At 33.2% G+C, this 13,963-nt stretch overlaps 2 protein-coding genes across 4 annotated transcripts; one reads left to right on the top strand and one right to left on the bottom strand.

Annotated features, from left to right (window-relative positions):
* Positions 1 to 247: 247 nt before the first annotated feature.
* Positions 248 to 1,771, bottom strand: LOC108336893 (E3 ubiquitin-protein ligase ATL42). The gene has a single exon (XM_017573338.2). It carries the CDS (start codon positions 1,524 to 1,526, stop codon positions 327 to 329), a length of 1,200 nt encoding a protein of 399 aa, XP_017428827.1. The 5' UTR covers positions 1,527 to 1,771; the 3' UTR covers positions 248 to 326.
* A 7,664-nt stretch (positions 1,772 to 9,435) lies between these two features.
* Positions 9,436 to 12,752, top strand: LOC108338274 (probable glycosyltransferase At5g03795). Of its 3 annotated transcripts, none has more exons than XM_017575055.2 (5): positions 9,436 to 9,624; positions 10,397 to 11,197; positions 11,300 to 11,430; positions 11,525 to 11,873; positions 11,945 to 12,752. In XM_017575055.2, exons 2-5 carry the CDS (start codon positions 10,448 to 10,450, stop codon positions 12,617 to 12,619), a joined length of 1,905 nt encoding a protein of 634 aa, XP_017430544.1. In that variant the 5' UTR covers positions 9,436 to 9,624; positions 10,397 to 10,447; the 3' UTR covers positions 12,620 to 12,752. The 3 variants fall into 3 exon arrangements, with proteins under 3 accessions (XP_017430544.1, XP_017430543.1, XP_017430545.1); XM_017575054.2 differs by having other exon boundaries at positions 9,437 to 9,619; XM_017575056.2 differs by lacking the exon at positions 9,436 to 9,624 and adding an exon at positions 9,673 to 9,812.
* The last annotated feature ends 1,211 nt before the right edge of the window (positions 12,753 to 13,963 follow it).

The following is a 13,963-nucleotide window of genomic DNA, read 5'->3' as shown; positions in this document are numbered from 1 at the left end:
TGTCTTATTATAAATGGCACATAGCATTGTGTAAGTCCAATTACCTTACTATCACATTAATTAGATAAATCCAATTACATTGATCATACGAAGTCATCACTTATATGGTCACTTTCTAAACAATAAACAATGTCAATATCAATTTAATAGAATGAATCACTCTAATTTTCTTTAAGAAAACTACAATGAATTTTTTTTGAGAGAACATAAATTAAACAAGTCCCACAAAAATTAGAACAAAAGACTATTAAACCTTTTATATATCTTCGATTAAAAGCACAAAAAGTAAAGTTTACACTTGTTGCTGGATACAAAGTTGTACCAAATCAAACATCCGAAGCTAAATGTTTTATCTCTAAATCTGTTGAATTTCTTTCTTGTCCTGCAAACCATTGCACTGTTCGTTGAGCAATTGTCAACCAAATCCTTCTCATCCTCTCTTCCCTCTCGTTATTCCCACTTGATGCCTCACCTTGTTCCATTCTATTCTGCTTGCATGTTTCTATCAACCTTGGAATATGAGCAATATCAGACATAGATCTCTTCTGAGCTATATTCAATAACGTAAATGAACTTTCATCCTCGTTGAAAATAGAGGAAAGGCTCGGATTTCCACAAAAAGTTTCATTAGAGGGAGAGAATCTTCCAATTGAAACATGATGAATCATCTCACTCTTCAATGATAACATGTCCGAAGAGTTAAGATCACTCCACCTGCTTCTTCTAACAACATCAGAGACAACAATTTTGTGATAGAACTTGTGCACGTGTGTCCCATTTGTTCCACAAACCTCTTGGTCAACGAGAAGCTTTTTCTTGTTGCTCCAACCCAAATTCCAAAACATGCTTCCGATGTTAAACCTTGATGATGATGATGAGCCTTGATGGGAAGAAGGTTCCCTGTGTACAAAGATTTCAAGGTTAGTGTCATCGGTTAAATTTGAAGGAACTCTTAGGGACCTTGAACTGATTGAGTAGGTGAAGTTCTTGATGTCTAAGGGGTCAATATTATTCCTGCAAAGAGGGCATGTAGAGTGACTTTCTAACCACTTGTCAATGCAATTCATGTGGAAAGCATGTTTGCACTTTGGCAAGAGCCTAAGAATCTCAGTGTCCTCAAACTGTGACAAGCAAACTGTGCACTCTAGGCCTTGTTTGGACCCCTTAAGGGAAGAGAACATGAAAAATGGGAGTGCTTCAATCACTTTCCTGTCTATCCCTGAATGTCTTGATCTTGATTGTGTTTGTGCTTGAAAATTTGGTGAATCAGGGCTCCTTCTGTTGGTAAGTTCAAGAGGGATGCTTCTGCGGAACCTTATGTAGACAAGTAAGAGAAATGATATAGTGAACAATATTGAGAGGGCCAATACTACAACCATCTTGCTTGGACGAACAGGTTGAGGAAGATCTTGCATGCTATCTGTGTCATTGTTTTGTGCTTGAACATTAGAAATGAAAAAAAGAACCGTCATGATGAACACCAGTAAATGGTTCTTGAAAGCCATGTTCATGAAAATTTTGATCATGCCACTAGTGATTCTCTGGTTATGTTACTTTTCCCTGATATAAAAATATCTGGGTGGAAATGCATAGCAAATCATATTTAGAGCTATATCTATCTGTATCTGATGAATGCAGACAATGAGAAAGTTTTCAATCTCGGCTTTTAATTAGTTTCAGTCCCCAACTAGGAAGGTTCATCTGTTTGTTGGTTTATGCAATGAAGGCATCAAAAATTAATTAAGAATATCTTGAGATCAGTGACGACAAAAGGGTACATCATCCTGCAACTGTGACTGATGGAAAATATAGAAATTTATGTACAAGATTCAAGTTTAAAATGTGACGGATCGCAATATGATATTTTCTTTTTTCATATTATTATTTGTTTTTCTATATCTCTTGTTCTTTTCTTTTTCATGCATAAATTATCACAGTTTCCTTTGTCTTCTATTTTTTTAAAATGTATTTTCTGTCTCTCTTTTGTTATCCAAAAAAAATAGTGATAAGTATTCAACTAAATATGTATTGTTAGGTAGATTTCTATATCACAACCACTAATGGCATCGTTTACTTTTCTATTTGAAAGATCTATTTGCATGAGATTCAACTTTTTTTTAATAATCTACTCTATAGGTCAAGTTGTAAGGTTTGACGCTACTTAAAATACCTTTGTGCCATATCAAGCCAAGTTTTTAGAGGGGTAGTTCTGGAAGTGTGGGGATGCCTCCATAAACAACAAAGGAAGTGTAGAAACCCTTTTTTGATACAAAATTATAGGTTTAACAACTTTTATTTTGGGTTTAATAATTTATTGTGGTGTCCGTGAGATGCGCCTTCGGAAGGAAGAAAGTAAATGAAGAAAACTTTTATTACGAAAATTTTCTATTTTAATTAATTGATCAAAATCTTCTAACGAAATTTTACAAAATTACCACGTATATGCTTATTGTCACTTGACTTAGTTAAGGAAACGCAAATAAGTTAAGAAAAGGACTACAAGGTCATACATTCTTACCTCAAAATTGCTATAGCAATGGATAGAGTGTTCAAACACCTTATATAAGAAAAAATATTGAGGTGTATGTAGATGATATATATAGCGGTGAAGTGTCTTATCCTTAACCAACATTCCCAATAACGATGAAGTACATGAAATAGATGGAGGTAAGTTTCTGTGATTCATGTTGATGCAAGAGGGATCGAGACAAACTCTCATAAATGTCAGGCTGTGATTGATACGAGGAGCCACAAGAATGTTAAAGAGATCCAATAGCTAATACGAAGGTTAATGACTATCACGTTTCCTCCCAAAGTTACTTGACAAAATCAAGACAATGATAAAATAACTGAAGAAGTATACCAAGTTTTTGTTTAGGATTGCCAGTTCTAGGGCTAGTTCAAGCAAGTCGAGCAAATCTTGACATCCTTGCCCATCCTTTGCAATCTATATTACTAGACCACATCTTGGTCTACAAAACGGCTACCATAGATGCCATCAATGCAACTCTTGTTAAGGAGACTTATATTGAGAAAAAACTCATATACTTCATAAGTAGGAGTCTTCAAGATGCCGAAACAATATAATGGTGGAGAAAGTGTGGCTATCCCTTGTCACCACAATAAGAAGGCTGACACCCTATTTCCAAAGCCATATTGTAGCCATAAAAACCGACTACTCGATATAGAAGATCATGCAAAAATCAAACCTATAAGGAAGGATGTTGTCATGGTCTGTGGAATTCTAAGAATTTAACATTCATTAGTAAAAATTTCTTTTTAACGCGCCCTATACACTTCGGTTTTACAAAAATCGAAGCATATAAAAAAGCGGTGACATTTCTGTAAAAATAGCGAAGTTATATGCCTCGGTTCCTTGGCAACTGATGTAGAAAGGTTTTATTGCCTCGGTTATAAGAGCAATTGAAGCATAATAACCTGTTGAATCCACTGCAAGCCAGACTTTTCATCTGACACCTTTTCTGGAATGGACTTACTGCCTTGGTTCAGAGGGGAACCGAAGCATAAAACCCTACCAAATCCCTCTGCAACCACTAATGTACCCTGACATAATTCAGGGGAAGACCTATTGCCTCGGTTACTTACAAAACCGAGGCAGTATGTCTTGTCCAAGGCCTGACAGTTCTACTAACTCGAACGTTCTAATTTGTTTTGTCAAACCCTATTGACTTGGTTCCTTTAGACCCGCTGTCAAAAGCCCATTATGCTTCGGTTATAGCGCCAACCGAGGCGTATAAGTTGAAAATAATTTCAAATTTACCATTTGCTTTTTTATTTTGATTTTTCTCTTAACGTTTTAGGAATCGGTTCTACTAATAATCGAGGCAATAAGGGGTATATTGCCTCAATTTTTGGGTGAATCGAGGTAGTATGACTTACTTATGACCATAATCGCAAAAATGTTTAACCTACGTTGTTCATTGTCTTCCTCATAGATTTGTTTCCTACTGCTTCCTCTACTATTTGTTGCGGTCTTCTTCTTCTTCGTTGCGCTAGAATCACTCTTCTACTTCCTCGTAGCCCAATGGTGCTTCGTCTTCCTCCATTGGCGCGACATCTTCCTTCATTTGCACGACGTCTTCCTCGCGGCCATTGCCACCACCTCGCGGGCCATTGCCGGCAGCCATCTCACGAGCCATTGCCACCACCTGTGTTTCTCCCCGTTGCCCACCATTCGTTTTTGCCACCACCGTTCATCGTCTTCGCTGCCCGTTTGTGCCGTTACGCTCCCAGGTTCCTCTTCATCATCATCAATGAAGAAGATCCATGCTTATATGTCTGCTTTATTTAATTTTGTAATGGTATATTTTAATGGTAGATTTGTGTTAGTTATTTGGTCTCCAGTATAATATATTTAAAATGCTTATCTAGAAATTGAATTTGGTTTTTAACAAAATAAATTGGCATGTTAGTTATGTAGAAGATGAATTGCTTTTAGAATTTTATCATATTTAACCTTTAGCATATTAGGTCTGGTTATAGGATAACTGAGACTTATTGGTATCTTGATAAATGAAAAAATTTTGCTTGATTTTTCTAGACATAGATGTAGTATTGTGCAACTTTAGAATTGTGTTATTGTTAAAGTAAATTTCGCAATGTGCAACTTTATATATTAAATGTAAATTTTGCCTACAATACTAGTGGAGGATAAACATCTAATTATGTAGTTACTATCTAATTAATGTGTTGTTTGTTTTTTTCAAATAATTACTAGCTTTTCTTCCTTTATATGTCCTTTTTAAGGCCTTGTATTTGGGCCAAGGTTTTCTTTTGGGTTGTTTTTGAGTCAACATGAACCTCATGGGTTGTTTTTGAGTTCAATATATGCTTGTTGGGTGAGAGCAACAAATTAAAGGTGTTTTGGGCTTGCTTGCGGCTTAAAGTAACTTCTAGAATTTGGAGAAGGCTGAGATGCATTTATCTAGTCACATTCAAAGGAGAAGGCTCCTAAAGTATAAAGGCAAGATCAACTTCACATTCCAATAGGAGAAATTTGGTGTTTCGAAACCCAGTATAAGAAAAGCTTAACATTGAGACCATTGTTGATGGAAACCCATCTAGGGAGTTGGATGGAGATCCATCCAGTGAGCTTCAACTTGACCCATTGCTAAAAGATTGGAAGAAGAAGGGTTTCAAAGAACTATACTTTTATGGAGGTTAATTTACTAACTTTTCGACCTTTCTCTTATGCTTTGTTAATATGTACATATGTCTTTTTTAAGGCCTTGTATTTGGGCCATGCTTTTCTTTTGGGTTGTTTTTGAGTCAAGGAAGAAGAAGGCTCCCAAACGTTGCACCTAGTAAAGGAAGATTCAATAAGATTTTAAAGTTCAATATATTTATCTTTGGTTCATGTATTTGAGTTCCTTCTTTGTTAAGTTTTTGAGTCACTCCTTCTCCTATAAAAGGAGTGCTCAACCATTGTAAAAAGAGAACTTGGAAATATATGTTAGAGAATTACCAAAATTGCATCTTCTCTTCTTCTAAATTCACTTAGGATAGTCTTCTATCAAGAATTCTCCTTACCCTTACTTGTTGGTTGTCCTAACCTCATTCAAGAAGCATATAAAGACCACTCTACACGTACCAATTCCTTCATTAATTCATTGCTTCGGCTCATCTTTCTTCATTTCCATGGATACTTCATATAGTTGCTTGAAGAGCTTTCCATCAATTGTAATGGTGAAGCTCGGTGGGACATTCTTGAGCCGTCAATTTGTGTTAGGAAAATAATAGCCAAGGACAATCCAATGAACTCAAAGAGATAACCAATATATCAAATTTAATGAAATAGTCATGTAAGAAAAGTAGTGGTTAAGCAGATAACAATCCAACAATACAATACCTCGGTTCAAGAAAGAACATTCCAGAAAATAAAGAAAGCTCAACGACACTCTAAGACTTTAAGTAGAAGGAAAGATTGTAGCCAAGTGGGGCGAACTATATCCCATTACAAACCCTTTTTGAAACAGAGCCAACAAAGCCAAAAGAACTTAATGAAAAACTAATCAACGAGATCACCTTATAAGACAAATCTCAAAAGGAACTAAGTACGAGGACAAACATTTATTGATAGAATGCCTAAGACAACACAAAGGCAAACATTTGTAAAAAGCTGCTTAAGACTAAACCCACTAGAATAACCTAGTAAAAGCTCGACAATGCTTGCCAACTTAAAGCAAAATACCAAGGGCAATGACAAAGCAATCACTATTTTGTTTTGGATTTTTTATAAACCCTTATCTGTTTTGTTGTTTTTTCATGCTAATAATAATTTCATCTAGAGATGAGCTATGATCACACATTGCAAAACATTGCAAAATGTAACCATAAAGAAAGAAAGCCAAAGCAAAGAAAGTTGAAGGACGAAAATACTTGTAAGAGCAAAGAAGGCACCAACCGCAAGGGAGGTTTCCTTCCTTAGGCTTCTCTTCTGAACGCACAAGGAGAAATATCCACTCCTAGAGCTATCAAAATGGGTAACTTGGCCCGACCCAGCATGGGTTGGTCATTTAGTGATCCAACCTAACCCGACTCACTTATTAGTAAGCCGAAAAAATTCGAACTTGGCCCGACCCACCACGGGTTGGTGGGTTAAACGGGTTGGCTCACTTAATCACAAGGTTTTTTTTAAAAAGAGTACAATTTGATTTTAATTCAAATCTAAATAAATTTCACTCTAAAATGATGTTAAACTCCGAAGATAATTCAAAATAAATAAAAAAATATCATACAATGCAAGTGTAATCCAAAAACAAGCACAAAAGACGAACAAATAATGTCTAATATTGATAATTTTTGTGTCATTTATCCATTTATAAGATTAGACTCTTGAAGGGATAAATTCATAATATTTTTCTCTCTTAAAGCATCTTCTTCTTTATCTCCATCTATAATACAATAAAAAAATGTTAACTAATAATATTGAAACACAAAATAATAAATAATTAAATTAGGTGGGTTGGTGAGCCAATAAAAACTAACCCATATCAAAAAATTACATTTTTTTCAAAGCCTACCTAAGTTGGTAGCACAAGTTAAAGTTTGCTTGGCAGCACATGAGCCTACCTAAGATGGTAGCACCAATTAATGCTTGCTTGAGATGACATCACATACAAATCCTACCTAAGTCGGTAGCACAAGTTAAAGTTTGTCTCGATAACTCATGAGCCTACCTAAGACTATACCACGAGTTAAAGTTTGTCTCATCAGCAAATGAGCATCCCTAAGTCGATAGCACAAGTTAAAGCTTGCTTCAACAATAAATAAAAAGCTTGTTGAAGATGACAACACATGCAAAACAACACAAAATCTACCAAAACGATAATTCAAAACGTTTAAAATGGCACCTATGTCAATAAGCTGACCACAACTCGACGAAAGGTTTAGTTAAAGTCACAATGAGATATTCCAACTGCACATAAAAGCCGACTTCAACTCGACCAGTGGCCCAATTATTGCCGGGATAAAGTTCTTTTTCACCTACATAAGCAAGTTGGTCACAACTCTACCAAAGGGTTGATTGTCATCTTATCAAATTCAATTATTATACATGTCAAACTTTTGATTTTGGAGGACTTGTGTAACCAACCCATAAAAATAAACTTAAATGTGTTATTAAGATAAAAAATTTTACTTTTAATGATATTTTCAATTATATAGTTGTTGTGTCCTAGCATGGATGATGTCATTATTTGTCATTACTTCATATAAGTCTTATACAATAGTCATATATATGCACTCAAAAATCCTATAAAAGATGTATTCCAAGAAGTATGTACTCACTCAAAAATTCATTTATACTATCTTATACACATTCACAAATCTCAAACTCTTTTACTTATAAGAGAGTTTTTTTACAAATGAATCTTTTACAAATGAATCTTTTGCTATCCAAGTCATTATCAAGACCTACATATATAGCACTCTATTAGATTTTCTTTTCACGTGTTTTGTAGATAAAATCAAAACATTTTATATGAACTTTAGAGGCTAAATAATGAAAGAATTAATGTACAAATCACATATGCTTGTTTAAGACACTTTTGCGCATTTGTTGATTTCTCAAACGAATTTTCAAAAGCACGATTTCTGTCTATGGAAGTAAAAAAGAAATTCATTGTGACAGAATGCTTTCGCTTTGTCTTTTATTTAAGAGCATTTTCAAAACTTGCTTATGTTTATGTTTTTTTTGTCGTGCACCTTTTGTTTGGTTGAGGGGCAAACTTTTATCTGTCCAAGCACTATTACTGTACTTAACACACCATAAGGATGCGCAAGTGTTAGAATGTTCTTTGAAAACTGAGACGTCACCTATTGAGTAAGACGATCTTTCATGAGTCTGAATGTAACATTTGAAAGTTTTCTACTAATGTCATACTCATCTTAATCTTTATAATGTTTAATGCTTCTTGAGACTATATCTTGTTTAACGACAAAGTGTCCAAAGACGTTGATGTTATTGAGATTCATCCAAAACATGAAATTGTTACCTTCTATGAACTCAATCAAATTTGAAAGTGAAACTGTGGATCCATATAAAGTTAGAGTCCAGTTAAAATCATGATCATATGTATGTTTTAGACAGTTGTATGAATGCGGTAGACATTTATATGAAGATAGTAAGCCTCAAAGTAGTCATATTTTTTCCTTTCTGTTGAACATCCTCAATATGCAAACATTGACAAATAGATATAAAATTTGAAGCCTACTTCATTTGTTTTTGTCTAAGATAAGTGATAAAGTTTGCGCCAACATTTTCTTCGTAATTATTATAATCAAAATTTAAAAATAGATTTAGAAATCATGATTCGTTACGCAATTAAACGATAATATGTTTAAATAAACACAAAATTTATCTACTTTTTGTAGTTCACTTTTTCTTTTTGTTTGTATTTAAGTGTCTTTTATCGTATAAATTATATTTTTAAAGAGTATATATAAAAATATTACTATTACCATTATTATCGCTGACTAAAATTTAAACATACTGAATGAAGTTTGTGATTAAGTTTTTTTTTCATTAGTTATTGCGTTAATTTCAACTTTTATATCTCAAGCCACAACAAAGTCAGACGCCAATTCTTACATATTTAGAGGTGGAAGGTTGCTAATAAAGTAATAAAAGCTAAGTAATAGGAAAATTCTCTTCCAATATTCTTTTACATGTAAATTTTGATGCTAAAGGACACATTTTTCCCATAGATTTTTTTTGACATTTTTTTTGTTGATTATAATTTATTGAGTATTATAAAAAAAAATTAAATAACATGAATAAGTTTCATAAATTTCTATAACTTTTAATAAACTTTAGTTAGTATTAAGAGAAAATGTATTGTTAAATGTTTGAAGTTAATAAGGCGACATAGTCTTGTTTTGTTTGCAAATGTCAACTTGGAAATTCTGGTAGCTTTCTTGGTGCGGTGACTCATGGGTGTTGTGTCAGAATATGATAACTTCTGCCATTTTCCTTTGAAAATTTTGGATATATAAATTCAGTCACATTCTTATGGTTTCCAACTTGGAGAACTCAACCTGTGAATGAAAGAGCGTTAAAGGAACGTAACCTCCAACATCATCAGTGTCTGTGCCACACGTAAGGTTCCGAGCCAATGTTTAACTCTTGTTTTACTTTCATTAGTGTTAAGTTAAATAACTCTTCACCCACCTCACCTCGGTCTTTGCATGCAAAAGAATGAGTGAAAAAGAACAAATCTTGCAACCTTGATTCATTGATTAACATCAAGTAGGCACAGGATTCTGTTTTTCTCGTGCGTATATCCAAATAGGTGCTCAAATTTTTAAGTGGGTCTCTGCAAGTGATTTCTTTTGTGATCTTTTTTTCTTCTTAATTTCATGTCTTGGAAATTATAAAAAGAACTTATTCTTAAAGTAATTTGCAGTTTGGAATTAGACTTGTGGGTTGCATTGAGATTTGCATGCTGTATAGGTGTGCTGTCATTAGAATTGAACTTTTCTTGTTTGCATGTTGGTGTAAACTGTTAGTTTGGTGACTGGTAAGTGGTAAGATAACTTCTTGGTGCTTTTTTTATTAGGAAGATACTGCATTTGTTGTGTTTTTTCTGATCTTTTAGGCGCTTGCTTGAAAATTAGGAGATCAGTTTTGGTCTTTTCCCACTCTGGTTGTTGATCTGTTAATATTTTTCTTAGGCCATTTGCATCTTAGTTAAGCCACAACTTTTTTCACCTGAAACAACCAAGATTTTGAGTAGAGTGAACTGGGGCAAAAAGTATATTCATCTTTGTTTGGACATTGATAAATCTGTTTCTGAAAGTGAATTCTGATATAATCTTTAATTTGGTTGCCCCTTTTTGGTTTAACAGTACATTATTTTTGTGGTATTATCTGTAGAGGGGCTATGAACATTCTCTTCAACGGAAATAGTTGAAGAATTTCAGCTAAATGGGTCAAGAATTTTTATCCTTGTTTCAGCTGGAAACAAAGAGATTGCTATGGCTTATTGGCATTACCTATGCGGTCATCTTAACTTTTCACTACCTTGAGTTTCCATATGGAACTGTTTTAGTTTCTGTGTTCTCTGCTGACAAGATACCAACGCCAGGAAGTAGTACTTTCAAGTCTTCAGATGTGCCCTCCAAATCCAAATTGGTTAGAAATGTCACACTTTTCAAGCCATCAAACTTTGCTGTTGACCATGCCTTTGAGATTGCCAATAAAACTTTGATCTTTGGGCAAAATGAGACCATTCCAAGAACTAGTTTTGACTTGGAACCAGGACACAAATCAAACAAGTCTTTAGGATTTGATGGTTCTGACCATAGTTCCACTATCGGAAGTATTGTAAGAGCAGACAGAAAATCTGAATCACAGCAGGCAGAAGATTCTCAAACTTGCAGTTTTAACAAAACTATCAGCTTGAATTTCTCTGCAAACCGTTTCCAAGAAGACAACCTTTCATCACCTGAACAAAAATTTGAAAGTCCATTTGCTTCTTCGAGTAATGTGAGCACAGATATTACAACTGCAGTGATATCAAATGATTCCACCATATCTTTATTTCAGAAAGATAACATAACTAAGGTCAGTATGCCTAGTGAGAATAAAGATTATCATACACCAATTCCAGAAGTTACAACAGTATTTGAAATGAAGAAGTTATTACTTCAAAGCCACACTTGGTATCGCTCTATGGTATGTGAGTAAATTATGAAATTTCAGCTTTATTATAATGTGAGTAAAAAATTTTCCTTTTTGATATTACAGTGTTGTTTTATGTTTTTAATTTTCTTTTAGAGACCTAGGTGGTTTTCAGCTGTTGATGAAGAGCTACTGCACGCCAGATCAGAAATTGAAAATGCACCAATTGTAAACAAGGATCCAAATTTTTATGGTCCAATTTATCATAATGTTTCCATGTTCAAGAGGTAGTATTTGATCAATTCCATGTTGAGGATGCTTGGCTTTTATTAAATATTTGACCTTTTGAACAGTCTTGTGAGTGTAAAATTTTCATTTCAGGAGCTATGAACTAATGGAAAAGACTCTAAAAGTGTATGTATACACGGAAGGAGCCAGGCCAATAATGCACTCGCCATTTTTCACTGGACTTTATGCTTCTGAGGGATGGTTTATGAAGCAAATGGAAGCCAATGACAGATTTGTAACGAGAGACCCAAAGAAAGCCCACTTGTTTTACTTACCTTTCAGTTCTCGAATGCTGGAGGAAGCATTGTATGTGCAAGGTTCTCACAGTCATAAGAACCTTATTCAATATCTGCATAACTATGTAGAAATGATTGCAGGAAAGTATACTTTCTGGAACAGAACTGGAGGTGCCGATCATTTTCTCGTTGGTTGCCATGACTGGGTATGCTTCTTCTGATTCAACACTTTTCTGTGTTAATATGTTATGATACAAAATACTAGTCCATTATGCAGGCCCCTGGAGAAACTAAGGTTGAAATGGCTAATTGCATAAGGGCTCTTTGTAATGCTGATGTGAAAGAAGGATTTGTTTTCGGGAAGGATGCGTCTCTTCCGGAAACGTATGTCCGGAATGCTCAAATCCCCACTAAGGATCTTGGAGGAAATTCAGCTTCAAAGAGGACAATTTTGGCCTTTTTTGCAGGGAGCATGCATGGATATGTGAGGCCAATCTTGTTGCAGCACTGGGAAAACAAAGACCCTGACATGAAAATCTTTGGGAGATTGGCAAAGTCAAAGGGCAACAGGAACTACATTCAGTACATGAAGAACAGCAAGTACTGCATTTGTGCCAAAGGCTATGAAGTGAACAGTCCAAGAGTAGTGGAAGCCATTTTCTACGAATGTGTTCCTGTTATAATATCTGACAACTTTGTGCCACCATTTTTCGAGGTTCTGAATTGGGAATCCTTTGCAGTTATTGTTTTGGAGAAGGATATTCCTAATCTGAAGAATATACTCCTTTCTATCCCGGAAAAGGAGTATCTTCGATTGCAGATGAGGATCAGAAAGGTGCAGCATCATTTCCTTTGGCACAAGAACCCTGTCAGGTATGATATATTTCATATGATACTTCATTCTATTTGGTATAACAGAATCTTCTCTGCTCCAACTAACTCTCGATACTAGTCAATTTCTAGAGCAATTTTTCTCTGTACTGAATTTGTTTGTTCATAAATAAGAAAAAAATGTATAGTTTTCCAGTGCTGATTCAAATTTTACTGTTGTCTTCCTCTCAATATATTGGCATGACTATCTTCTAGTTGGGCATTCATTTTCAGTAATGTTTTTTTTAAAAGAAGGTTAGGTACAATGGTTTATTGGAAACATATGGTATACTAATAGTACTGGACTCAAACAACTATATAAAATTTTTACAAACACATAGATGGTACATATTTGAGATAGCATTAAAGAGAAAACTAATATTTATATAAATACTAGTTTGTGTCACGGGTGTTTTTTTAATAATATTTAATATTTAATAATAAAATTAATTTTATAGAATTGATTGATTTTATATATTAAATTTTGAATTAGTATAATTATAACAATAATTAAAGTAATGAATAATAAAATAATTATAAAAGAATTTTATATCTTAATTTGAATTATTATTAAATACTCCTTTATAATTTTTTGATATAACTTATTATATTAAGTTTGGAATAGATTTGACAAATAAATGATTTTTGTGTGAAAATATCATTATATATTATTTATAAATAAATAATTCAGGATTATTTATGATAAATAATTTATTTTTTCTAATAAATTTAATAGTTAGAAATAATATACAAAATAATGTATAAAAATTATTGTAATAAGTGTTAATTTGAAAATAATATATTTGAATTTACCATTATACAATGATACTTAAATCAATTATGAATAATTCGTTATAAAAAGTTTTCATTTTATTCAATAAATAATTATGGAATTAAATTTTAGATAAGATATAACAAATAAATAAATATATAAATAGAGTAATAATTATACTGGAGTTGCTTTTTGGACTTAAAGAAAAGTAAGTATAATTCTTTCTAAACAATAAATTATATTTACATGGATGGACAATATTTACTGGTTATATCAGGCAATGAATGTGATATATGTTACATATATCTTTGTTTTCAAGGTCATACATTTTTTTTCCATCCAAGATAAGTAAAAGTATTTTTTTTTAATTCTAGTAGGAATAACATATAATTGATATGTGTGAAAATTATATATGAAAAATTGACTTAAGTTATTGTAGATTGTCATGATATCAAAATATAAAGAAATTTTTAAAGAAATTGAAAATTGTCTTTTTTTTAAAATTTTAAAGTCATTAATAATTATACTGGTCAAAAATTAGATTAAAAGTTTAATTATTTATTTTGTTCCTAGTTTCGTTCAAGTGTATGAATTTGATCATACCTTTGAAAAGAGTGTCAAATGTATTCTCACTTCGTAAATTTTGTGTCAATA

Source organism: Vigna angularis, chromosome 7, assembly GCF_016808095.1.
Source record: "Vigna angularis cultivar LongXiaoDou No.4 chromosome 7, ASM1680809v1, whole genome shotgun sequence".
Lineage (NCBI taxonomy): Eukaryota > Viridiplantae > Streptophyta > Magnoliopsida > Fabales > Fabaceae > Vigna > Vigna angularis.
This window is presented reverse-complemented; position numbering and strand designations above follow the sequence as displayed.

What these genes read in the sequence shown, in the direction of transcription:
- LOC108336893 (XM_017573338.2), bottom strand. Translation starts at nt 1,526, where the DNA reads ATGATCAAAATTTTCATGAACATGGCTTTCAAGAACCATTTACTGGTG.
- LOC108338274 (XM_017575055.2), top strand. Translation starts at nt 10,448, where the DNA reads ATGGGTCAAGAATTTTTATCCTTGTTTCAGCTGGAAACAAAGAGATTG. An exon ending in ACACTTGGTATCGCTCTATG is followed by an intron (nt 11,198 to 11,299) that starts GTATGTGAGTAA and finishes ATTTTCTTTTAG; the next exon opens with AGACCTAGGTGGTTTTCAGC. An exon ending in TCGTTGGTTGCCATGACTGG is followed by an intron (nt 11,874 to 11,944) that starts GTATGCTTCTTC and finishes TCCATTATGCAG; the next exon opens with GCCCCTGGAGAAACTAAGGT.